Source organism: Poecilia formosa, unplaced genomic scaffold, assembly GCF_000485575.1.
Source record: "Poecilia formosa unplaced genomic scaffold, Poecilia_formosa-5.1.2 Scaffold503, whole genome shotgun sequence".
Classification (NCBI taxonomy): Eukaryota; Metazoa; Chordata; class Actinopteri; order Cyprinodontiformes; family Poeciliidae; genus Poecilia; species Poecilia formosa.
The window spans coordinates 359,679-384,440 of NW_006800442.1; the positions used below are offsets into that span (position 1 = coordinate 359,679).

Genomic DNA, 24,762 nt, shown 5'->3' on the forward strand with positions numbered 1-24,762 from the left:
TTGAGCTATTTTAAATTCCACCAGATCTTCAAATTTAAGAATTCTAGATGTAATAGCACTGAATAGGGAATTTGTAGCTTCTAATTTATACTACAAACATTAGCTTCTCTACTGATTAACAGTCAATATTTCCATTATTTCCATTCTTTTTTCTTTTTTTTTAAATGGCAGTTAACTAGGGCAGATCAAACATGACTGGCCACATTTTCCTTCCACTGGGCTGTTAGGTGGAGGTGTGGGCTTTGTCTGGACTCCACCTCCACTTGGTTATAATCACATCCTCTCTGTGTCTCCCTACTCTCTTAATCGCTACACCACTTGTGATGAGAGCCACTGATCTTCAATGATTTGGGGAACTAGGGATGCATGATGTTTCTGCATCAAACTCTGTATTAGTCAACATATCTGTACCAGTCCACTAATTAAAACTGGGCCGACATTAACCAGTGTTTATTTCCATCTTGTTCCTGTTTGGATATGCGTTTCAGGAGGGGGCAGTGGGTTGGTTGGGTTAGTTATGTGGTATAAGTTTGATGGGATCATAATACAGTGCAGGATTGTGGGATGTTTAACTGAAGTTTTTTTTCCCCACAATGTTAAGCATCATCCATTCACACCCATGCACCCACATAGCTCATTGAGGCTATGTTATGATGCCTGGGTGAACGTTTACTTCTATTTTTCTATTTTTTTTCTTTTTCTAGATTTTTGGTCCAGTGATGCAGATATTTAAATTTAAAACACTGGAGGAGGTTATAACCAGAGCCAACGACACCAAATATGGACTTGCAGCTTCAGTTTTCACAACTGACATTGACAAAGCGAACTATGTGTCCAGTGGGCTCCGGGCTGGCACAGTCTGGTATGTGATGTGGCCTTTTCTTAAGACTTATCTAAGCCAACCTTAAATTATTAGTTTACTGGTGGGGGACATCAAGTTGTTGCCAATCAGATAGTGTTTAGAAAAAAATTGTATAAATCAAAAGGAAGGCCAGCTACAAAGTGTGATTTGTATGTAGACAAAGTTGTCGGTACCTCTGTGTTAATGAATGGAAAAACCCACAAAAATCACTGAAATATCTAAACTGACAAAAGGTAATGAAATAAAATATACTGAAAATGAACCAATGAAATTCAGACATTGCTTTTGAATTGTGGTTCAACAGAATCATTAAAAAACAAAAAACTAATGGAAAAAAATGATGGTACCTCTAGAAAAGATTGAGAATGATTAGACCACAGAGACATGTTAAACTAAGGCATGACCACTAAGCAGTCCTGATGTTTTCTAGGTTATAATCAGTCAGTTGGCCTATTTAAATGGTGATCAGTTGTCCCTGTGCTGTTTGGTGACTTGGTGTGTTCCACACTGAACATGGACCACAGGAAGTGAGGGAGAGGGTTGTCCTAGGAGATTAGAAAGATCATCATAGAGCAGCAAGTTAAAGGTAATGACTATCAGAGTGTCTCCAAGCAGCTTGATGCTCTTCTGACTACAGCTGCAGAGATTATCCAGAAGGTAGAGGGCCACTAGACTGCTGCTAACCTCCCTGGTTGTGAGAGGAAAACTGAAGAGAAGGATAAAATGAATGGTGTGGTGACCAAAGAGCCCAGAACAACCTTCAAAGAAATGAAAGCTGAACTCCAAGGTCAAGGTACGTTAGAGTAAGATCGGACACATCAGGGTTTTAATCATTGTTTGAGCCAAAGTAAAAGTCATGAGAGATGACCAAGGAGGAAAACCAACGCATAAAATAATGAGGGTGAAATTTTCCACAATACATGTTGACAAACCACAAAGCTTCTGGGAAAATGTCCATCAGACAGATCAGACAAAACTGGAGCTTCTTGGCAAGGCACATCAGCTCCATGTTCACAGACGTGAAAATGAGGCAGGTCAAGAGAAGAACATAGTTTACTCTCATCTGGAGAAGGCACTCTTCAAACCTGAGATGACTGGAGCAGTTTGTTCACCAAGATTGGACCAGAATATCTGTGGACAGGTACAGAAGTGTCATTGACAGTTACGGAAATCCTTTAATCCAGGGATTACCTCCAAATATTGATCAACAAAATATTAAGTTACAGGCCTCACAACTTTTGTCCAGGTTGTTCATCAGGTTTTTCTTAATGATTCTGTTGTTGTTACAGTGCAAAGCAGGTGTTACTGTAAAATTTCATTTATGTTTTAATTTTTAGTGATGCGACATGAAAGGGAAACTGTATTAAATGTAGACAAATAGTTTCTATTGGTCATCAATTTGAAAGGGATGATGGTCCATTTATAGGTTCAGAGACTAACTATAAAACACCAACTGTTTTTGATAACTTGTCCAATGGGATCCGTCTGTCAGCCAGGTGAACTTGGTCATCAACAGAACAATGACACCAAACACAGCAAGTCTTTGATGTCAAACAAATCAATTTCAGTAGCCCAGTCAAAGTCCAGAGCTCAGTCTGAATGCACTGGCAACATATTTTGGCAAACAAAAATTACATTGTAAAATGGAACTCCTCAGAAATTCCTTCAACTTGCTGCTAAATGTAGGTGAAAAGGGGTGGAATTACTTTACTGCAGCTGTGTGTATAGTATGCATCTAAAATGACTTTTGTTTTCCCTCTTTGTCTGCAGGATAAACTGTTACAACGTGTTTGCTTCCCAGGCTCCATTTGGAGGTTACAAAGCCTCAGGAAATGGCAGAGAGTTGGGAGAGTATGGACTGGAAGCCTACACAGAAGTTAAAACGGTAATTACCCAACATGCACATCACATCCTGAAAGCTAACAATGAGTGAGTCTGAATTGGCCTGGTGGTGGTTGGAGCAGAAAAGGGGAGGAATCTTAGAAATGAAGCAACGGTTTGACCAATTAGTAGAGAGTTAATAGACTTACAAATGGTGAACCATTAACTGTAGCAATTCATCAGCTACCTGAGAAATAAAAATCTTAGTCTTATTAATTAAAAAAATCTCTTGATCTCGATCTAACAGGTCTATCTGAGGGGTCATTCTTTCAGTCTTCATTCTTAGAGTCTCAATAAAAACTGATTATACAGGACATAGTCACTAAGAAAATATTAATAACCACACTGATATAGTTTTTGATGATTAAACAAGACAAGTAAGAACATAAACATGGAATCTACTTGAGGAGGAATTTCAAAGGAAAGTGAAACTAAATGTTCACATGAACCTGATTAAACATCCAACTTTACAACATCAGAATCAGTGATTCTTTCTGCGTTTACCTTTTTGAAAGGTAAACAGGGTTGTGGATATGATTTCAAATGTAACTAAGTAAATACTTTTATCAAAGCAAAAAGTAAAATGTTGAAAGACGCATCCCATGGTCATGGAAATAATGTCAATCTGTTTGAGAAGAGTCAAATCACTGGCGTCTAAGGAGATTGCAAAAACTACTAAAATTAGGTTAAGAACACATTATTAAAAACTGGAAGGATGGTGGGGACCAATCATCTTTGAGGAAGAAATGTGGCTGGAAAAGAAGAGCATTTTCACATGCACAATGTAAAGGGAACTCAAGGGATTGGAACTGAACAGCTGTGTGTCCTTAAGAAAACCACAAATCATTGAGGCTAACCCAACAAAAAGGCTTCAATTTGCTAGGGAGCATAAAGATTAAACTCTGGACTCAAACCACATGACTTTTTTCTATTGCTCCAGATTTATCTTGTTCCAGAGTGATGGGTGCATCAGGGTAAGCAGAGAGGCAGGTGAAGTGATTACCCATAATGCCTAGTGGCCACTGTACAAGCCTGTGGGGGCAGTGCTGTGGTCTTGGATTGCTGTAGTTAGTCATGTCTGGGGTCAGCAACAGTATGTGTTCACAGACTGAATTCAGATGGCTATCTGAATGACCAGGTTATTCCATCAATGGATTTCTTCTTCCTTGATGGCCCGGTGATATTCCAAGATGACAATGTATCAAGATGCCAGGATTCAACGGGCTTGGAATGAAAAAGTGGTTCAGACATCATTTTCACATATTGATTGGCCAGAGAATCTTTGGGATGTGCTGGGGAACTCTTAGCACAGTGGTCAAACTCTACCATCATCAATGTAAGGTCTTGGTGAAAAATGAATGCAACACTGGATGCAAATAAATCTTGTGACATTGCAAAAGCTTATCAAAACAATGTCACAGCTGGTGTGTGCCGTTATCAAAGCTAAAGGCAGTTCAACAAAATATTAGTGTGTGACCTTTTTCTTTGGTGGCAACTTTTTTTTTATTTTTATAGCCAGTGTACATAATACTGCTCCTTCAACTCCACTGACCATTGCTTGGCACTGGTTCTGCCCAGCTCTCTTTAGTCATAGGACTGTCCCAAGTCTGTATTGGAGATCACAGAAGTTGCCACATCATCAGGCCAAGGAGTTTAGACTTTGGTATTATAATATGCCACAAACAATATCTTACTGAAAAATTATTCCTTCAAACCCTTTTATTCGTGTTTACAGACTGACGGAGCCTCAAAACAAAGCCTGAGACTTGCTTTCTGCAGCAGCAGATCTCCACTTAAATGCAATAAAACAAGGATGCATTTAACTTTACTGAAGCAATGTAATATAACCAGAGACATATTAATTTTAAAGAGCACCATTTGACATGCACTCAAATAACTTGTAGAGCTCATAGATGAGCTGTCGCATTACATAAGTCACGGCCGATTGTTAGCAAATAAGATTGGGTAAAATCAGATCTAATGGTTTCACAGTTCACATTTCCAGCTGTCGGTCTTTCCTCGATAGCCGAGGGCCTGGAGCATGAAGCAAAGTGTAGAACAAGGGGCTGGTGTTTTCCAAGCTACAGGAAGAGTGAAAGATGAAATGTTCTGCTTGTTTCAGGTGACAATCAAGGTGCCACAGAAGACTTCTTAAACATTATCCTGGAAACCTGAGGCATGCTGAGAGGAAATGTTCAACTGTGATTTTTGAACTGCTTTGGATTATTCTGCTTTCTAATAAATATTTGCACAGCAATGAAATAAAAACAGTACAATGGATTTTTTTCCTTTTTTCTCATCTAGAAAAAATGCATATCCTATTGCTAAGCTTTACAATTCATTGCTGAAGCATTACAACAGATGAGTTGTGATTAAATGAAGCCTATAATCACAGAAACTGATTCAGATTTGGTAATGAATAACACTATGCTTCTCTTTGCTTGGTAAGTGTTTATCATGAAAGCAGTTCAGTGAAGTGCAACTTCCCCATGACGTATGTATGTATGTAATTTTCAGATTGCCTACAAAAGCTGCAACAAGTGGTTCCACCAGCATTGTGCCAAGAACCCCCAGCTGACACAGATTGTTGAATGTGTATTAAGAGTTAGATTTGAGTAAAGTGGGTTCTTTCTGAATAATTGTTGCTGTGTTACCCTTTGTTGTGACATAATGAATGCATAAGATCAAAATGTCCAGTGACACCAGGCGAGGAAGGTCATCAGCGGCCTCCAAATGTCTCTTCCCAGAAAATGCATGACCTGCAGTGTGAAAATATTGGATGATAATGTGTTACATGAAATTTTCTACATAATGACACATATCCTCTGAGCGATTGGTATACTTGTACGATATCTTTTGAACTGAAAAACAGGGCAGTTTTTCAGTTCAAAAGGTAAATTATTGGCAGGTTAATAGTTTGCTGTGCCAAAATATGCATCCCCTGCTAACTCAGACAAATAGAGAGTTAAGAAAGATGTAAGCTTTTCTACATAATCACACATGTTCTATGAGTCACTGGTATAAGTTTCATATCAATAGGACAATTGACTGGGGATGCAGATAATGGCAGGCTCAGAAATAAAAATATATGCAGTCTATATTAATAGACTGGACAGTTAAGGGTGATATTAAATGTTCTACATAATGGGCCTCTGTTTTGTTATGCGTCAAGTTATTATGGTGTTAAAAGAAAAAGCTGGGAATTTCAAACCATGAGCGGAGAAAATATTCATCAGAGACTGTAAAACGTTTGAGTCATAACTCAAAGTTGTCAAAATTGTATTTATTTCAATTCATCTGCGAAATAAAACCCACTGTTGTAGGACTTCCATGGCTAAGAAACATGATAATGTTATGAATATCTTTAAAAGTTGCCTCTTCGATCATATTTCAGTCTGTTTTCTCATCTATATGCGAGAGTTTAGAGCGATGCGGTTCAGGGCCTGCAGTTCTCGGCATAATGCCACAGAGCAATGGCCAGATGTCACAGGCATAAATCAATCAAAATATAACCTCATCGCAAGTTCTGAAGTTTTTTGTTTTTTTTACCGTTTACAGCAGGGGTCCCCAAGCTACCGCCTGTGGGCCGGATCCGGCCCGCCTCCTCATTTGGTCCGGCCCCCTGAACAATACCAGAGAGCATTCAGTGTTTATTTTTTCATATATATGTGGATTTTTCTTCAACCACCAGGGGGGCTCTTGAGCAGATATGAAACTTAGTTTCCCTCAATGGGATATATACTAGTCAGTACCAGTCACCGTTTCGCTCACGGTTTTTTCCCATTTGCATTCTGGGTAAAAATCTATCTACAAACGCAAATATGTCGTCGGCAGTAATCCACCCCCCCATCCACAGTTTCACTCCCGCCCCCCTCAACAAAAGTTTTCTAAGGTTTCTTTCTCGAAAAACTAAGACCGGCCCCCGACCAGAAAAGGGAACAGTTATGTGGCCCTCGCAGCAATGACTTTGGAAAGCAAAGTCTTCTACATAATTGAACTCTTGTTCACCTTGAGTACACACTTCATAGAGGGGCGTAGGTTGCAGTGTGAATATCGGGACTAGGCCATAGATGGTCATTTGAAAATTACACATTTCTCTTAAATAAAATAAAAAAAAGTACAAATTAAAGGTTGTGTAAGAAAAGAAAAAGTCAGAGTGATTTGTCAAAATGTAAAATCACTGGAAAGGTTTTTCTTCTAACTGCCAGCAGCAGCAGAAATCTGCCCTACGTGTCAGCTGTCCCCCAGTCACAGTGTGGAGGTCAGGACCTGATGTGCATCCACAGCCTGCGGAGAGGAACACACCTCAGAGGGGATTTAACACGGACTGGAAAGAAAGAACATAGGTTGCATTTTTCACTTCTGTAGAAAGTTGAATCAACAGATGACCACATTTGCTTGTCACTTCTGTGGAGTTTATTTCAGAAGACAGCGTAGTTTATGGATGAAATGTAGCTGCTATTCTCATATCAAATGGGAAAATCTGTTAATTTGGCTACATATCAGTTTGAGGAGCTGTTTGTTTCTCATATGTTAAGTTTTTTATGTTCTTTGTAGCTCCACTGGCCACCGAAGGTATTTGTGTTTAGGGCTTTTTCCCAAACTTCAAGATGCGTTTTTTTTAATGACTTACTTTGAATACTTTACATTATTGTCAGACAGGATGTCACCATGACGACCCTATTAGTGGTTAATAATCAACATCTCTGTTCTGTGACTATTATGAGACAATGCCTGATTTTATTTTTCATCCACTTCTGCTTTCAGGAAATAGCCTTTTGCATTCCTCCGCCTTCTAAATGATTATTTAGGTTATTTCTACTACAAATATTCATTTAAAGGGAACAAACGGATTGAAAATCAAATCCAATAGAATGCGAGAAGAAGAAGAAAATCAAATCTTCACAACAGTTAGGGGGGACAGCTATGTGTAGAGCAGAGCCAATCAGCCTGCAGCAGGTGTGATAATGAAGCTGGCAGGTGAGCTGTGACATCAGATCCACGGGTTTTCCTGCCGGGTTCCACTTTTCTCCGGTTTTGCTCTTCCTGTTGGCTGGTCATGTCGGCTTTTCTCTGGCTTCTCTGGAGGCTGTTTCATGTCACACTTGGAGGCCCGGTTCTGCATCCGACGTCGTCAGAGGAGATGATGCCTGCTATGAACAGCGTCCCCATCCCTTCATCCTACCGCCTGCCAGTTTTCCTGCACGCATCGATGCCGCTGGTTCCACCGGAGCTGTTCCGACCAGTTCCGTACGGAGGGCCTCTGCCCGCCGGGCTGGCCGGGCTGCTCGTCCCCCCGCTGCGCCAACATAAGAGCATCCCGGATAAGGTGGCACGCGCTGTGGAGGCTTGGTGCGGCACAGAGAAAGTGTCAGTCCGCGTGGACCGCTTCCTGCTGCGTGCCTGGAACGTGCCATCCCTGTTCCGGATAGGCTCGTGCACACCGAGCGAAGTGACATCCCGGTACTTGTACTTCCAGTACGGACTGCTGGAGTGTGGCGGAAAAGTTCAGGTTCGAACACTCATCTTACTGTGAACTGATATGTTTGTGAAAGAGGAAAAATACTAGAGAAAGTGATTAAACCAAACATGTCCTTATCTACACTCAAAGAAATGAATCTTTGACCTAACATAAGTTTATTTTTCCAACAGGTTATACATAATTGTATTTCAGATGAAAGCAAAGAAAGATATAGTAATCTGACATTATAACCATATGTTTATCTAAGCTCGAATTAACGAATTAACCCAACTATATCAAATCACTTGACAAGACAAATTAGTTGAACTAACTAGACTGTTAGTCTAACTAAGCAAACGCTCATTCAGTGAACTTATTTTGCATTTGTTCACTAAATATAAGCAAATTATGTAACTTTAACAACTAAAATTTGCTTTCCATCAACTGATGATTTTTAATTCAACAATTTTTCCGCGTATATTAACTAAATTCAAGTTTGTCAACAGGTTCCACACACAATGATGAAATGAGTCTAATGTAATTTTGTTAATGTCTTTATTTAACACCAAAGACTTAAAACATAAGATAATTTTAACCATGTTAAAAAATACCAAAACTCTTTTTCTCTAAAACACAATATCAGTTTGGCACCTTTCCGATACGGGTTTAGATGAGATCTGTCACCTATTTGGGGAAATAACAGATTCAAACCACAGGGTTTAGAATATGACTTAAGTAAAATAGGGGACCTTTATAGTGAAGGAGTCTTGATGTCCTTTGAACAACTGGTAAACAAATACAGTCTGACCCAAAAGCACCTGAAGTACTTAAAGAGTAGAAGCTTTGTTACTGCCTCACTGAAATCTACTGCTGAACCTCCACTCTTTACTATGGAGAATAAAGCCATTCACCAACAGAGTAGAGGCCTACTTTCCCAATTTTATATTTTTCTTTTAGCTTTGGAAGAAAATATTCTCATATTTACAAGCATGAAAAACTAATCTACAAACAGAAATCCCTGAGGATGGATGGAATAACTCATGTCTATCGACTCAAACGCAAAATATTAACACAAGGTTTAGATTACTACAATACAAATGGTTATTTAGAATGTATATCACTCCTGTAAAACTTTACCATTTCAATTCAAATATTCTTGATGTGTATGTTAAATGTAATATAGATGAGAGTACTCTTTTCCATTACATGTGGCAATGCATGGAGCTTCAAACTTAGAAGGTTATCATGTTCATGATTGAACAGGATGTTCCAGAGGACAGTAAACTTTCCTCTGCACATTTTTCCAGACGGATTTAAAGGACCTACAAAGAGAAAGAAGCTTGTGAGTTTTTGCTTCTTGCAGGCTAAACATTTGATTGCTCTGAAGTGAAGGAATACAGAAAGACCAAAGACAAATGAATAGATCAAACTATTGAACAACATGGCAATGGAAAACTGACTTGTATAACAAAAGGAAAGCTTGACGACTTAAAAGATATTTGGTTTCCTTCCTACATCTAGTCAAACACTGTGACATGTAAGCTTAATTTTTCTTCTTTTTTTTGTGTGCAGATAGTGAGTCCTGGGGTTGTTTTTTGGGGTTGGTGGAGGAATTGCACTTAATTTTTTTCTTCTTTTTTTTCATGTTTTTTTTTTTTGTAAGAAAATTCTAATACAAATATTTCGGGGGGGGAAAAAACTGTAAGGACATGCTCAAAAGTCATGGAAACAGAAAGCTCATACTACTTAAATATTTGTTGGTTCTCCCCCCTGGCACCAGGATTCTGTATTCAGTTACCTGGTCCTCAAAGCTGATGAACAGAAAATCCTGCAGCAACTTAAATATTAAGTTCGCCTTGAGCAGACTTGAGCCCATCACTACACCTACACTGGTGCAGCATTCTACCAAAATTAGCCTTCATAAAGGGGTTATATTAATTCTGGTACAGGCAACGCTCTTTAAAGTAACTTCCAAACAGACCATTTTAAGTGAAAGGTGAGATTAAGAAAAAGGAAAAAAGATTTTGGCTCAACACAGATCGTGAGTCGCTCTACCTCGATCCTGCAGACAGATTCATCCCTGCTGAGAGGAGACCAGCTGTGTCATCTGCAAATTTAACAAGAGTGCTACTTTGGTGCACTGAGTCATGTGTGTACAGAGTGAAGAGCAGAGGGCTCAGCACACAAAGTACTTCATATAGCGAAGTAAATGGCATTACTTCATTGTTAAGTTGAAGCAAAAAGTAGTCAGCCAAAACATTCTTAAGAAGGTGACTGAAATGCTGACTGAAACATCTGATTGTAGAGAAAATTCTCTCCATGGGCTTTGGGTTTGGCATGTTTGCTCATTAAATCAGCTACTGGTTCATTTGGCAGGTTCCAGGTCCTGCTTGAAAATAACATTTGTCAGCAGAGTGAAGCATAAACTGCACAGCGCTGAATTTGGAGTTGGTGAAATGACAGCCTGCGGGTCACATTGTTCTCCAAATATAGTGGACCTAAAGTAACCTCTCCACTCTGCTGCAGAGTCTGGGGCATTGATTTCCATCTTACTGGAGCATTCTATAATAGTCTTGTTTTTCTAGAAAAAGCTGAAGAGCTCGTTAGCTGTTTCTTACACTATTGATGCTGTCTCTGGATTAAGAGTGGCTTTAAAAAACGAATGCAACAATTTTAGTTCATGTACTGGAAATGTTTCTAAGTAATTGAAACACCGACTGCAGCTGCAGTAGGCATCTTGTAAAACTTCATCAAACTCTTGAATAGGTTGTGTTTCACAAAGAAAACACAACCTTTGCTCTCCAATCACACTCTTTCTTCCACTAAACATTTTATGAACATGTTTGGATGGCTCTGAACAGACGGCTTCCTAAGCATTAACTTTTTCCATCTTCTGCTCACTGTTGTGGCCATCTTTGATTTTCTGCTAAAACATTGATGACATTTCTTTCCATAATTGCATAGACCAACTTACATGAAGTCCTTTTCAGTTGGCCTAATAAATAGTTTTCAATTTAAAGCACAAAATTAACATGTCTGCATAATGAATGTGTCAGTTTCATGCTTTGAATTGATTTCTTAAAGATTACGTATTGATTACTTCAGTAATACCCAAGACACTAAAATACACTTAAATGAGCTACATGTTAGTTTGCAGTTCTATGGTTGCATTGATATGAATTATAATCCATTTCTAAACTGATTAATTTTTATTTAGTTTAGCATATTGTTCCAGTTTTCAACTCAAAGTAATATTGGAATATTACAAAACTTAAAAATTCTTCAAAACCAAAGACCCCACATGTCACAAACCTCTATTCTTCTGTGGCATTTTCTCCTGCTTGTTTTGTTGACTGGATACAAAATGTGTTGTGTAAAAATCTTAAGGTCTTTTTTTATTTCTTTCCAGGTTTCTGGTGGTCAGCTGGTGTATTCTTACCTGTTGAACTACACTCCTCCCTCACAAGGCTATGTCATTAGAGTTTTTCCAATTAATCTTCCTATCCACTGCTATTATAACAGGTAATTATTGATAACTACAATTTTTGTTGAACTCTTAGAAAGCTACATTAAGGAAACAGAAGTGGAAAAACACTTTTCCAAACCACAAAGTAGTTCATGATTGATGATCAGTTCAATGAAGAACAAGTATCTTAATTCAGCTCAGTTTTATTTGTACAAAGAACCAAAACACTGTAGCAATCAGAAATATCCAGTTATAAGCAAGGACATGGCTCAAATCATGTTATGATGTGTTAAAGATGCTGTTGCATAATGAGCTGATTTTAAACAAACTTCTTATTTATTTCCCATTTGTCATTCTGACATCATATGAATCTTCTTGTGCTTCAGGTTTCATTACTCTTACAAAGTTGGTTATAGACCACAAGTCCAACACACAACTTTTCTGAGGAGTATCAAGAGTAAACTAACTTTCAGCCTTACTGTCTGTAATGGTGGGTATCTTTTATCTTCAGAATTTTGCTTTCAGATTTTTTTTATTTCTGAGATTATTTTGAAAGGAATTTAAAGTAAGTTGCAGATTTTGTTAACTACTAAAATGCACATTTAAAGTCTGTCTCCAAAAGGTGTATCTCACTGGCCAAAAAGTGAAGCACTTATAGGAGAAAATATTTGCTTGGGAAGAGAATTCTTTACTCTTTACTCCCTGTGGGATCATGGGAACGGGCTAAAACTCTTCCTACTGGTTCCAGTATTGGGCCTCTGGTCCAGTCTAGCTCTGTTCTGGAGATGCCAGCTCTTTGTAAATATCATTTTGTTCCCTTTTGCTGGTTGGCATGTGTACAATTACATCTAAATTGAATAACTTCTTCTGTGTGCTTTCTTTTGGTGAATAGATGTCTAAGCTTTCAGATTCACATGTCTGTGCAAAAATCCTAATTTAATATGTTTACTTAAGCTGAAATATGTCTGTCAAATGATCTGAGATGCGTGTAAATTGAAAATTGTCTTCTGTTTGTATTAGCCCAGTGGGAGCCCCTTTCTCCAGGTCATACGTTCTATTTAGGAGAGCAAGTTTATTTTTTGGCTCAAGCGGGAACTCTGTTGGCTGGAGAGAGGCTTTATGTGGATTCCTGTCAAGCCACAAGTTCTGAAGATCCAAGCAGCTTGCCTAAAGTGGATATCATCACCAACTACGGGTATGCACCAGCCAACATACACATACTGTGGCATTTGCTTGGCTATTTCCTGATTTTAGTTTATCGTTGCAGTTGCATGACAGACAGCAGGAGGGAGGGCAGCAGTTCTCAGTTCCTGTCAGGAGGTGGCAGTGTGGTGAAGTTCTCAGTGGATGCCTTTCTGTTTAGAGGAGTCTCACAAGTAAGGTTCACAGTTTGTTTAATGTATTGACTTCTCCAGGTCAATTCTCTGAGGAAATGAAAGGAGCAGGAGAAAATGTCACTAAGTACACAGAGGTGTGGAATTAAAAATAGCCTTTTTCCTGATGAAACACCTTCTGAAATCAATGGTTGGAAACTTTAAAACTTGGATTTCTAAAGAGCATGCTTTTACACTTGTAAAGCTTTGAATGAGTACCATAGACTTCAGTTCTCGTCTGGAACATGTAGATGTTTGCATAGAATCTAGCAGCGTCATCGGCAGCCATCTTGGAGAATCCCATGCTTTCTGTCCTCCTGAGAAGGTTCATGGTTTCCACCCACATTGTCTGCAGGTGCAGCACCTCCACTGTACACTGTCAGTCGGTCTGAGCACTTCAAGCATCGCAAAGTCCTGTAACTTCAACAAGGCAACTGGCAGGTTAGTGACTTTGAAGAAAATTACAATTAATCTAATTTTATATATATATATATATATATATATACTGACAGTGACAATTTTGCTAATAGTTAAAAATTGCTTTAGTATGTCTATTGATCTAATGTATGACATGGGACCACAGTACTGAACTGAACATCAGACGTTCAATACTTATTCATTGGTGGTTTGATTTTCTTGGACTTGAGCCTTCTCTTGAACACTGAAGCTAGACAGAAAAAAAATATTGAACCCAATTATTTATAATATGTTGAAGTTGTGCCTTTCGCTATCAATTCAATCTGGAGAGACTCGCACAGAAAAAGCTGCAGTTAGAAAGTTTTGATGATGCTAGTTAGTGTAAAGCGTCTACCGATTTGAATATAAGCCTAGGCTTTCATAATGTTTGGAAATTGGTAAGACGATGGTGGCTACAGTGGTAGCTTGGCCTGCAATCGGCAGGTTGCTGGTTCGAGCCCTGCTCCACCCTCTGTTGTGTATGCTGGGCCACTTCACCCAACTTGCCTGCTTGTCAGAGGGCACCGGTGCACGACAACCTCGCTTCCCAAGCACTGACTGTATGAGTGTGTGTGAAGGGTGTTGGGATAAATCACTATACATGTACAAACCATTCACCATTGGAGTAAACTGTCTTGGAGTCATGTTACTGTTTTAATTTTGTAAGTTGTATTGAAAGATTCATGTGAACCTCTGACTGTAGTGTTTCCAAGCAGAACATTTTTATTGTGACATGACCTGTTAAATCATCTGTCTGCTGCAACAACGTGGCAGCAGACATGTTGTCTGTTCATTGTTTCCACAATGAAATTCAGAAAAAGTATTTTGTCACCATATTTCACTGACTAAAATATACTTAACATACTAATGAACAGAATTTTCTGTTTGATATGTAGGTGGGAAGAAATGTTGACTTCCCCCACAGTGTGTTCCTGCTGTGATTCTGTGTGCACTGACACAGACATGTGTAAGTTTGCAAATTATGATTTATGATATTGCATCATTCCTCTACCATTTATTGAATGAGACCCATGACCCTATATCTTTGACTTTATTTGGTTGTCTTCTTTCCCACAGCTGTGAAGAACCATGTCAGAAGTTCAGGCTGGCTTGTTGATCAAAGGTTGGAGAAGCCTACTGCAAGACAGAGATCTTTTGAAGCTGAGGAAAGAGAATATTTGGATCAAAAAGTGACCAATAAAGACAATGTGGAGGATAGTCGGGCTTTTCCACAGGACAGAAGTGGTTTTAAAGATGAAAAGTCTGTTGCTGGCAGAATAGAATGGAGACAGGTGGTGATCCTGGGACAGGAAAAGGCAGAAGAGCAGACTGAGAAAAAAGCCAGGAACCTGAAAAATGAAGACGGTGAGCTGAAAATGCTTCCAACACACATGTCAGATGAAGCTAGATCACACAATGAAACTGCTCAGGCTGGGGAGGAGGGGTTAGATTTTAGAAATTCTGTGTCTAGGTTAGCCATTGTCAATAAAAGCTCAGATGCTTCAGGTACACAAGAAAATGGTAGTTATGGCATAGAGTATAATCCAAGCACTCAAAGTTCTTCTGGTAATGTTTCTTCTTCTGAAGATGCCATCACTACTCGTTGTCCACATGGTCACAGTGTTAGTTGTACGAATGCTTATAGTGCCTCCCACAAGGAAAAACATAATTATGAGGGACATGGCGCAATATCTAGTGCTGTTGGTATTGAGGAGTTTAGCTCTGTTAATGTCAGAAATAGTTCTGTTAGATTGTCACCTCAGGTTATACCTGAGGTGGATTTAGACTTGTGGTCAAAATGGGTCAAATGTGTTGATAAATCGGCTCTGACCACAACTCGCCACACGCCAGTCCGAGCAACAGAATCTGTAAGCGGTAATGGATTGGATGGAGATGCTGATCTACTGGTCAAAGGGTTACCGACAGGACACACTCATCTACGTTTGCTCAGGAACCTGATTTGTAATGATGGGAAGTTGGACGTTACTTCTGGCTCTACAGACCAAACTCTTCCTCAGACTCTACTACCGGCTGAAGGAAAGCTAAAAGATTCTGGCACCAGAACAACACTTCCTAGTTTTGGTTCTGTTTCCATTAAATCAGAGCAAACTCATGATCTTGACCCCAAGCATTCTGCCATGGTAACGGTGACTACTTCCTTTCAGGACTCTAACAGCAGTCCTTTGATTGACAAAGGCTGGGCAGAGGTGGTGCCAGAATGGGTTGTGCAACATTTGGCTTTTCTTGTGCAAAAAACAACTCGGGTTGTAAAGAATTAGTCACAGACTTGTTCACCAGTCCTATCATTGCCACAGAGTTTTTAGGTATCATGTTGACAAATAAAACTTCTACACGAAAGGAAAAGTTAGGTTGTCATTTTAGGATAAATATTTAACTGTGTAGAAGCCTTGGTTTGAGAGAACCTTGTTACCAGTCAGTCTTATCTAGACTTTGGAATATTGCATTAAAGCAGTCTGAGTCCATAAATGTTTCTTCTTTCTGGAGCCCATATCTCAGTTAGTGAAATTCCTTAACTGAGATACGAGACTATAAAGTAAAACTTGTGGTAGCCTTTCATAAAACAACTTTCTTGGAACTGGACTCAACAGAGTAACTGGAGAAATAAGCCATTTACTAGCTGTATGACTGGACAAAATGTTGATTAAATTTCAAGCTGATCGGTCCCTACCAGAGTTTGACTGATTTATTTGTGTTTAAATGCTTTGTATTCATAAAGAAAGTTGACTCTGTCATGGTTCTGTTTGAAGAACTGTAATGCCAAACAGTTCTTCATCCAGACTGCATAATTCTGACTTAAGCACTCTATAAGCCTCAGTGAGAGAGTTTTGGATATGCAAGGTATAAATATAGTTGGACATGAGCGTTTGAGGCTAAATCCCAAATGCAGTTTTATGACGACTAGTTTGTTAAAAAGAACCAAGACAGAAATCACAAGAGGTATGGTGGTTTCTTCTTAAGGGATTTTTTGTGCACTCTGAGTGACTAAGAGGGCAAAAAAAAAAAAAAAAAAATAAAATAGTAAATTAAAGTAGTACGACTGTATTGGGCTGCAATATCTGTTGACCGGTGCCAGAAGTTGGTCAACTCCATGGATCACAGATGTGAAGTAGTTATCAGAAACCATGGTTATGCAACTAAATATTTTATGATTCTCAGGAAAGTTGAATCTTACAGCATTTCTAAGTTTATACAGTATCTTTTTGAGTTTGTAAAGATGTCAACACTGCAATTTTTTTGAACATTGCATTTGACTTCCTATAAAATAATATACAATTACTTTTTTCAAAAAGAAAAAAAAATACTTTTTAGACCCAAAAAGAACAATCTTACTCTTATCAGTCCACAAAATATTACTCCATTTCCTTTTAGCCCAGTCAAATATGTTTTTCAAGTTGTAACCTCTTCAGCGCAGCAATTTTTTCCACAATGGGTTTCTTGCTGGTAGCTTGGCTTCACATGGATCTCTGATTATTAGTTTTTCTTTTTCTTCCTTGCCTTTCTGGTTTTGGCTGCCATTTTAAAGTGTTATCATTTTAGATGAACAGCATGTCATTTTCTGCACTTCTCTATAGGTTTTCCCCTCTTTTATTAGGGGGAATAATGGTTTGATCAAACAATGCTCTTCTTCTGAACAGTGTCTTCAGTGACCCTTTTACTCAGTTTTTCAAAGACAAATGCACATCCAGCATATGCAACGTCCGTTACCTTGATCCTTTAAGGGTCACCTGCTCAACACATTTTTTTCACATAATCAATGACCTCACTAACTGATCTTGGCACAATTTTTTTAACACACCCCTTTCAGTAAATGATTCAGTTTCAAAGAATCGGCACCATGCACATCACGTCTGTTGGTTTTCTATACTCTGCTAAACCACCTGAAAACATGTTTGTAATGTAGAAGAAATTCAAACAAAACCAGTGATTTATCTGGCTAGTGATGTGGGACTATTATTTTGAACACAACTGTAATGTATATAATCAGTGATTCTTGAGAAGAGGGACAAAATGGGTTTAAATTCCCCCCAAATTTTAATTATTCCTCAAGCTTATGTATTCAACTATGACAAATAATGTTTTAGAAATGTAAAGATGCTAAGGTGCAGGCTCCCAGTTGCAACATTTTTTTGAAAATTACATTTTTAATGGACCTGACCCAGAACTTTGTCAACACCATCTGACAAAAATAAATATAAAATAATTTTTATTGACCTTATTAGTGATATTTCTACTCGGTTTTAAAGACAAATGCTTCTCCAGAAACCAAAAGAAATATTTTAAACAAAAAACAACATAAAGTCCATCTGATGGAGTTGACGGTGCATGACGGAGTTGACACAGAACTGAAGGTGGTGACAAACTAGAGAGTAAAAGGAAAAACTTGATACATGTGAAGTAATGCAACTTATGTAAAATACATAAAAATGAATTAACTGCACATTTAAGTGAGATTTGTCAACACTACCACTGAAAAAGTCACACTCGGTTAAAAACTCTGGAGTTGACAAAATGGCAAAAATTTGGGACAAATTTCAATGGAGTTGAAAATATATAAAAATTATTTTTTAATTCAATGTATTGATACTTTTATAATTTATTTGAATACTTATACTTAATTGTCATAATATACTATCTTAGTAATCCTTTATTTGTTTTTTTTTATTTATTTTTATTTATTTATTACATGAACAAAGCATACAGTAGCACTTCTGTAAATAAGAATGCCAATTTTTCACCTGCAGTTCCTAGGCGATGCATGTTTTCTGGAACAAAGAACAGATACAGAACACCTCCAATAGTAAAACATAGTGAAAGAGAATTAGTAGTGAAAAAAACCACATACACATGTATACATGCATACATACACGTACACACACATATACGCCTCCGGAGGAAAAATAAAAACTGGGAAAAGAAAAGAAAAATTTTTTAAATTAATTAAATTAGAAAAAAATTAATAAATAAAATAAGTAAATGCATAAATAAAAAGGGGGGATTGATGCGCAGGGGGGTTTACATTTCTACATTGAAGCAACAAACTCAATAAATGGTTCCCATTTAAAGTAGAATTTGTTCAAGTTTCCAGTTTTTGAATATCTAATTTTCTCCACCTTCAAAAAGGACATGACCTCATTTATCTACATTGTGCTGGAGGGGCTATGGTTGATTTCCAGTTAAGGAGAAGGTGACGCCTCACGATCACAGAGGTAAAAGCTATCACTTCCAACTCTCTTAAGGAGTATTGACTGTAATGCTCCGGGAGACCAAAGATACCAGTATGAGCTGAAGTATCAATAGTTCTTGAAAGTACAACAGACATGGTGTGAAAGTAAACTTGCCAGATATTTGTAAGAGCTGAGCAGGTAAAAAACATATGTGCAGGATTGCTGGGTGAACTTCCATATCGATTGCAAACATCCTCCATATTTCGGGAGACCTTTGCCAGCCTGGTTTTTGAATAGTGGCATCTGAATACCACTTTGAACTGTATCAAACTCAGGCGGGCGCATATAGAAGTTTTGTGAATGGCTGTCAGGGCTGCTTCCCACCAATACTCATCAAAAACCAGCCCCAGTTCACGCTCCCAGGCTCNTTGTAATGTAGAAGAAATTCAAACAAAACCAGTGATTTATCTGGCTAGTGATGTGGGACTATTATTTTGAACACAACTGCAATGTATATAATCGGTGATTCTTGAGAAGAGGGACAAAATGGGTTTAAATTCCCCCCAAATTTTAATTATTCCTCAAGCTTATGTATTCAACTATGACAAATAATGTTTTAGAAATGTAAAGATGCTAAGGTGCAGGCTCCCAGTTGCAACATTTTTTAGTGGACCTGACTCAGAACTTTGTCAACACCATCTGACAAAAATAAATATAAAATAATTTTTAGTGACCTTATTAGTGATATTTCTACTTGGTTTTAAAGACAAATGCTTCTCCAGAAACCAAAAGAAATATTTTAAACAAAAAACAACAAAGTCCATCTGATGGAGTTGACGCAGAACTGAAGGTGGTGACAAACTAGTGAGTAAAAAGAAATACTTGATACATGTGAAGTAATGCAACTTATGTAAAATACATTAAAATGAATTAACTGCACATTTAAGTGAGATTTGTCAACACTACCACTGGAAAAAGTCACACTCGGTTAAAAACTCTGGAGTTGACAAAATGGCAAAAATTTGGGACAAATTTCAATGGAGTTGAAAAATATATAAAAAAAATTTAATTCAATTTATTGATACTTTTATAATTTATTTGAATACTTATATTTAATTGTCATAATATACTATCTTAGTAACCCTTTGTTTTTTTAATTTTTATTTATTTATTACTGGAGCAAAGCATACAGTAGCACTTCTGTAAATAAGAATGCTAATTTTTCACCTGCAGTTCCTAGGTGATACATGTTTTCTGGAACAAAGAACACATACAGAACACCTCCAATAGTAAAACATAGTGAAAGAGAATTAGTAGTGGAAAAAAAACACACACGTATACATGCATACATACACGTACACACACATATACGCCTCCGGAGGAAAAATAAAAACTGGGAAAAGAAAAAAATTTTTAATTAATTAAATTAGAAAAAAATTAATAAATAAAATAAGTATAAGTAAATACATAAATAAAAAGGGGGGGATTGATGCGCAGGGGGGTTTACATTTCTACATTGAAGCAACAAACTCAATAAATGGTTGCCATTTAAAGTAGAATTTGTTCAAGTTTCTAGTTTTTGAATATCTAATTTTCTCCACCTTCAAAAAGGACATGACCTCATTTATCCACATTGTGCTGGAGGGGCTATAGTTGATTTCCAGTTAAGAAGAAGGTGACGCCTCGCGATCACAGAGGTAAACGCTATCACTTCCAACTCTCTTACGGAGTATTGACTGTAATGCTCCGGGAGACCAAAGATACCAGTATGAGCTGAAGTATCAATAGTTCTTGAAAGTACAACAGACATGGTGTGAAGGTAAACTTGCCAGAAATTTGTAAGAGCTGAGCAGGTAAAAAACATATGTGCAAGATTGCTGGGTGAACTTCCACATCGATTGCAAACATCCTCCATATTTCGGGAGACCTTTGCCAGCCTGGTTTTTGAATAGTGGCATCTGAATACCACTTTGAACTGTATCAAACTCAGGCGGGCGCATATAGAAGTTTTGTGAATGGCTGTCAGGGCTGCTTCCCACCAATACTCATCAAAAACCAGCCCCAGTTCACGCTCCCAGGCTCTCTTAGTGTTCGTAGTTAGAAAGACGTCATATGACTGAATCGAGTTATATATCTTTGAATTCAAAGACCTTTGCAAGGGGTTAAGTTGTATAAGTTCACCCCACGACTGCTCTGGTGGCAGGTGAGGGAAGTTGGGAAATAAGGATTTTGCACATGCCCTTATCTGGAAGTATCTAAACAGATGGGAGGGTGGGAGATCGAATTCAGAAGCCAAATCAGTGAAAGAACAAAAAGACCCTTCCCTATAAAAATCCTTGAAACATTTGTGTTTAGGGGGTAGGAGTTTATAAGTTCTCACTTCTTCCTACCCCATTTTGAGCATGATATGTTAACTGAAACAAAAAATCTGTATTTTCTCTTCTTTTTTATGCACTTCTTGTTACTGTGCACTATTTTATTTTTATATTTGCATTTGTATCATGTTCGAATAAAATTTCATTTCATTTCATTTCATTTTAGTCCCTTATTCTGCCAAAAGGAGAAGGTCGGGTCAGTAAGAGCAGGTGTAAACACTGGGTTTTTTAGAAGTGGAGTTAGGACTATGCTTGTAAATTTAAACTGTTTCCTAAACTGAAACCATATTCTCAAAGTATCTACAACTGTGGGGTTGTCGATTTGGCCAGAGGGACATGAATGTGCTTCTAGTTGACACCAAGGTAAATCAACTGAATTAGACCAGAAAACAATTTTAGTTAAGTTAGCTGCCCAGTAATAATATTGAAAGTTGGGTAAGCAGAGGCCACCATAGAACTTACAGTTCTGAAGTATTTTTTGTCTTACTCTAGGAGTTTTACCATTCCTTAAAAAATTAGATATAACTGAGTCTAATGATTTAAAAAAACGTCTTGGTAAAAACATATGAAGAGAAATAGAAATTTTGGCAAGATGTTCATCTTAACAGTACTTATTCTTCCAATCAAAGAGAGTGGGAGGGACCCCCATTTTTGAAAGTCTTTTTTAATGTCCACAAACAGTGGAAGAACATTTTTAGAGTACAAAGACTTAAACGATCTAGTTATGTTGACCCCAAGATACCGAAAACCCAAAGGACACAGCTTAAAAGGAAAGTCAGATTGGGAGAGCTGCAGAGCCAATTGGTTAACCGGATAAGATTCGCTCTTGGCGACATTAACTTTATACCCTGAGAACTGGCCAAATCTGTGAAAGAACTTAATAGCGGGGCAGGTTCTTAATGGATCAGTGACATATAAAAGCAAATCATTTGCGTATAATGATAACTTTAGTTCTGCATGACCCCTGATGATTCCATTGACACTGAGAGATGTTCTCAGAAAAATACTCAAAGGTTCTATAGCAAGTGCAAACAAGAGGGGCGACAGGGGGCAGCCCTGTCTGCAACCTCTGTTTAAAAAATAAATACCCGGATTGAATGTTATTGGTAGTAATACTGGCACAGGGCAGCGTATAGAGAAGGGGTATCCATGTTATAAAATTCTTCCCAATTCCAAATTTAGTTAAAACAGCGAACAGGTAACTCCATTCAACCCGATCAAACGCCTTTTCAGCATCGATTGATATAACAATCTCGGGTGCAACTGTAGACTCCCTCGAATAAACAACATTTAACAAGGTGCGAACACATTGCTATACTTACACCCAAACCAGAATTTAGCTTTAAGGTGATGGAGACAGTTTTATTTTGTCTGGAGTGTTTTCACGAAGGCAGTCGCTTCCACAAGTGAAGGAAACTCTCTTGTGACACCTCCTCTGGTGATGCGGAGACGAGCTGGATGCAGAAGCCCAAACCGTATGTATGTCCGGAACTTCTCTGAGCTGGCGTCTGACGTCATTGAAGGCTGCACGGGCTTTTGCGGTCTGAGGAGTAAAATCAGGGAAGATGGAAACTGTAGAATCGCCCACTTTTACCCGCTTTTGGGCTCTGGCGAGTCGTAGGATATCGGTGCAGTCTGAGTAATAATGTAAACGAGCTATTATGGGACAGGGCCGCTCGCCGGGCTTCAGTTTGGCTTGTAGAGATCGGTGCGCTTGGTCCACAACCGGGTCCTTCTCCACGCCGAAGGCGTCTTTAAGCAGGGTGGAAATCATGTCTGCGCTGACTGGGCCGCACTCCTCCGGCAATCCTATGATTCTAATGTTATTACGCCTAGATCTTGACTCCAAGTCTTCGCATTTCCTATCGAGAGCGAGGACCTGCGCCAAAAGCCTGACCAAATCGCTCTTGAGTGAAACCACATCATCAGTGCNGTGAAGGAAAGAGGAGACCAGCTGCACAGGCAGGCTGGAAATGAGATGATCGGTATCGGCAACAAGAGCCAATGACCGCTGATCACCGATCATGCACTTTTTTACGGAAATCGGCCCGATTATGATCGGTGACCGATCAATCGGCACACCTCTAGTTAAAACACCATTGAGAGCGATAGCGAGGCCCAGGTGAAATCTGAAGATCAAAAGAGAGACGAGAGTGATCCGAAATAATGATTGGGTAATATGTAACATTTGATACTTTAGGCATAAGTTTAGCGTCTATTAAAAAGTAGTCTATACGTGAAAAAGTCTGATGAACATGTGAATAAAAAGAATATTGCCTACTATTTGGATTACGAGATCTCCAGGGGTCAACACAACCGTTATTTAGCATGAAACTATGTAGGGTTCTAGCCATTGATGATTGGGTTAAGACAGGCTTGGGACGATCTAACTGAGGATCAATAGTACAGTTCATGTCCCCTCCAAAAATCAAAACACAATTATTCAGAGAAAGAAGAGTTTCAAAGAAATTGTTCATGAAACCTGCATTGTCGAAATTAGGAGCATATACATTAACTAATAGGGTGGGGACATGGAATAAGGTACCTAACACTATCAGAAATCTGCCGTCTCTGTCTGAGATGGTTTTGGTCAATGTGAATGGTACCGATTTACCTATTAAGATGGCAACCCCTCTAGCCTTTGAATTAAAACTAGAATGGAGTACCTCTGCCACCCAAGAACACTTAAGTCTGAACTGGTCTTTATTTCTCATGTGGGTCTCTTGTAAAAAAAATGTCAGGTTTCAAATGCTTTAAGTGAGAAAACGCCCTACACCGCTTGACAGCACCTCCCAAACCTCGAATATTCCAGGTGAGAAATCTTACACCTGAGTTGTTCATATTAGCCATGTGAGATTTGAGTTGACGCTGATAAGGCAACCTGGTTTCGCCCCCACGCACCAGGTACAAGGGAAAAAATAAATAAATAAAAAATAATAAAATAAAATAAATAAATAAAATAAATTCTGAACAGACACAACCCACGTCCCACTACCCTCCCCCAAATGGCACCTACCACTATCCCATCCCCAAACGACGGGACACCAGTGCAAACTCCAAATGGAGTCATGAAAGACTAAACTTAGGGTTTTGGACCAAACAGTCTTCCTCATTTCACCCCAACTCAGTTGGAGCTCCCGCAAACATGTGAAAACAGAAGTGTAACAAAGAACAGAGCAGGTACATTACATCATAACCTCATCCAACCGTCCTATGCCTTGGGCAGGCCCAGACCGAACAATATGAGCGGTTCCACTCACATCAAATTAAACTATGCAAATACGAGATAATTGAAATGTGCATTACAGCCGTCACTGCCAAAAGTCACTTAGGGATCACCGGAGTAAAGAAAAACCTGGCTGCAGCTATACTTGCATCCAAACCAGAATTTAGCTTTAAGGTAATGGAGACAGTTTTATTTTGTCTGGAGTGTTTTCACGAAGGCAGTCGCTTCCACAGGTGAAGTAAACTCTCTTCTGACACCTCCTCTGGTGATGCGGAGACGAGCTGGATGCAGAAGCCCAAACCGTATGTCCGGAACTTCTCTGAGCTGGCGTCTGACGTCATTGAAGGCTGCACGGGCTTTTGCAGTCTGAGGAGTAAAATCAGGGAAGATGGAAACTGTGGAATCACCCACTTTTACCCGCTGTTGGGCTCTGGCGCGTCGTAGGATATCGGCGCAGTCTGAGTAATAATGTAAAC

At 38.7% G+C, this 24,762-nt stretch overlaps 2 protein-coding genes and 1 long non-coding RNA gene across 3 annotated transcripts in view; 2 read left to right on the plus strand and 1 right to left on the minus strand.

Annotated features, from left to right (window-relative positions):
• LOC103156821 (aldehyde dehydrogenase 2 family member) overlaps window positions 1-5,023 on the plus strand; it is a 71,631-nt gene extending 66,608 nt beyond the window's left edge. The window contains exons 11-13 of the mRNA XM_007579004.2: window positions 705-862; window positions 2,633-2,747; window positions 4,866-5,023. Coding sequence (XP_007579066.1) covers window positions 705-862; window positions 2,633-2,747; window positions 4,866-4,898 — 306 coding nt within the window. The 3' untranslated portion in view covers window positions 4,899-5,023. The remainder of the gene's footprint in view (window positions 1-704; window positions 863-2,632; window positions 2,748-4,865) is intronic.
• A 2,605-nt stretch (window positions 5,024-7,628) lies between these two features.
• LOC103156822 (uncharacterized) lies at window positions 7,629-16,189 on the plus strand. Its single transcript, XM_007579005.2, has 8 exons — window positions 7,629-8,255; window positions 11,614-11,726; window positions 12,057-12,160; window positions 12,691-12,865; window positions 12,938-13,046; window positions 13,399-13,484; window positions 14,396-14,466; window positions 14,577-16,189. The coding sequence occupies exons 1-8, from the start codon at window positions 7,803-7,805 to the stop codon at window positions 15,776-15,778; spliced, it is 2,313 nt and encodes a 770-aa protein (XP_007579067.1). The 5' UTR covers window positions 7,629-7,802; the 3' UTR covers window positions 15,779-16,189.
• Window positions 16,190-16,941: 752 nt separating this feature from the next.
• On the minus strand, window positions 16,942-19,506 carry LOC107834014 (uncharacterized). The gene is made up of 2 exons (XR_001659792.1): window positions 19,359-19,506; window positions 16,942-17,671 (listed from the first exon to the last, which is right to left on the minus strand). It is a non-coding gene; the product is annotated as an uncharacterized LOC107834014 (long non-coding RNA).
• Between the last annotated feature and the right edge of the window lie 5,256 nt (window positions 19,507-24,762).

Bases quoted from the DNA above. Each gene is read 5' to 3' on its own strand.
- LOC103156822 (XM_007579005.2), top strand. From the start codon at position 7,803: ATGTCGGCTTTTCTCTGGCTTCTCTGGAGGCTGTTTCATGTCACACTT. The intron at 8,256-11,613 runs GTTCGAACACTC...ATTTCTTTCCAG, and splicing joins AGTGTGGCGGAAAAGTTCAG to GTTTCTGGTGGTCAGCTGGT. The intron at 13,485-14,395 runs GTTAGTGACTTT...TTTGATATGTAG, and splicing joins TTCAACAAGGCAACTGGCAG to GTGGGAAGAAATGTTGACTT.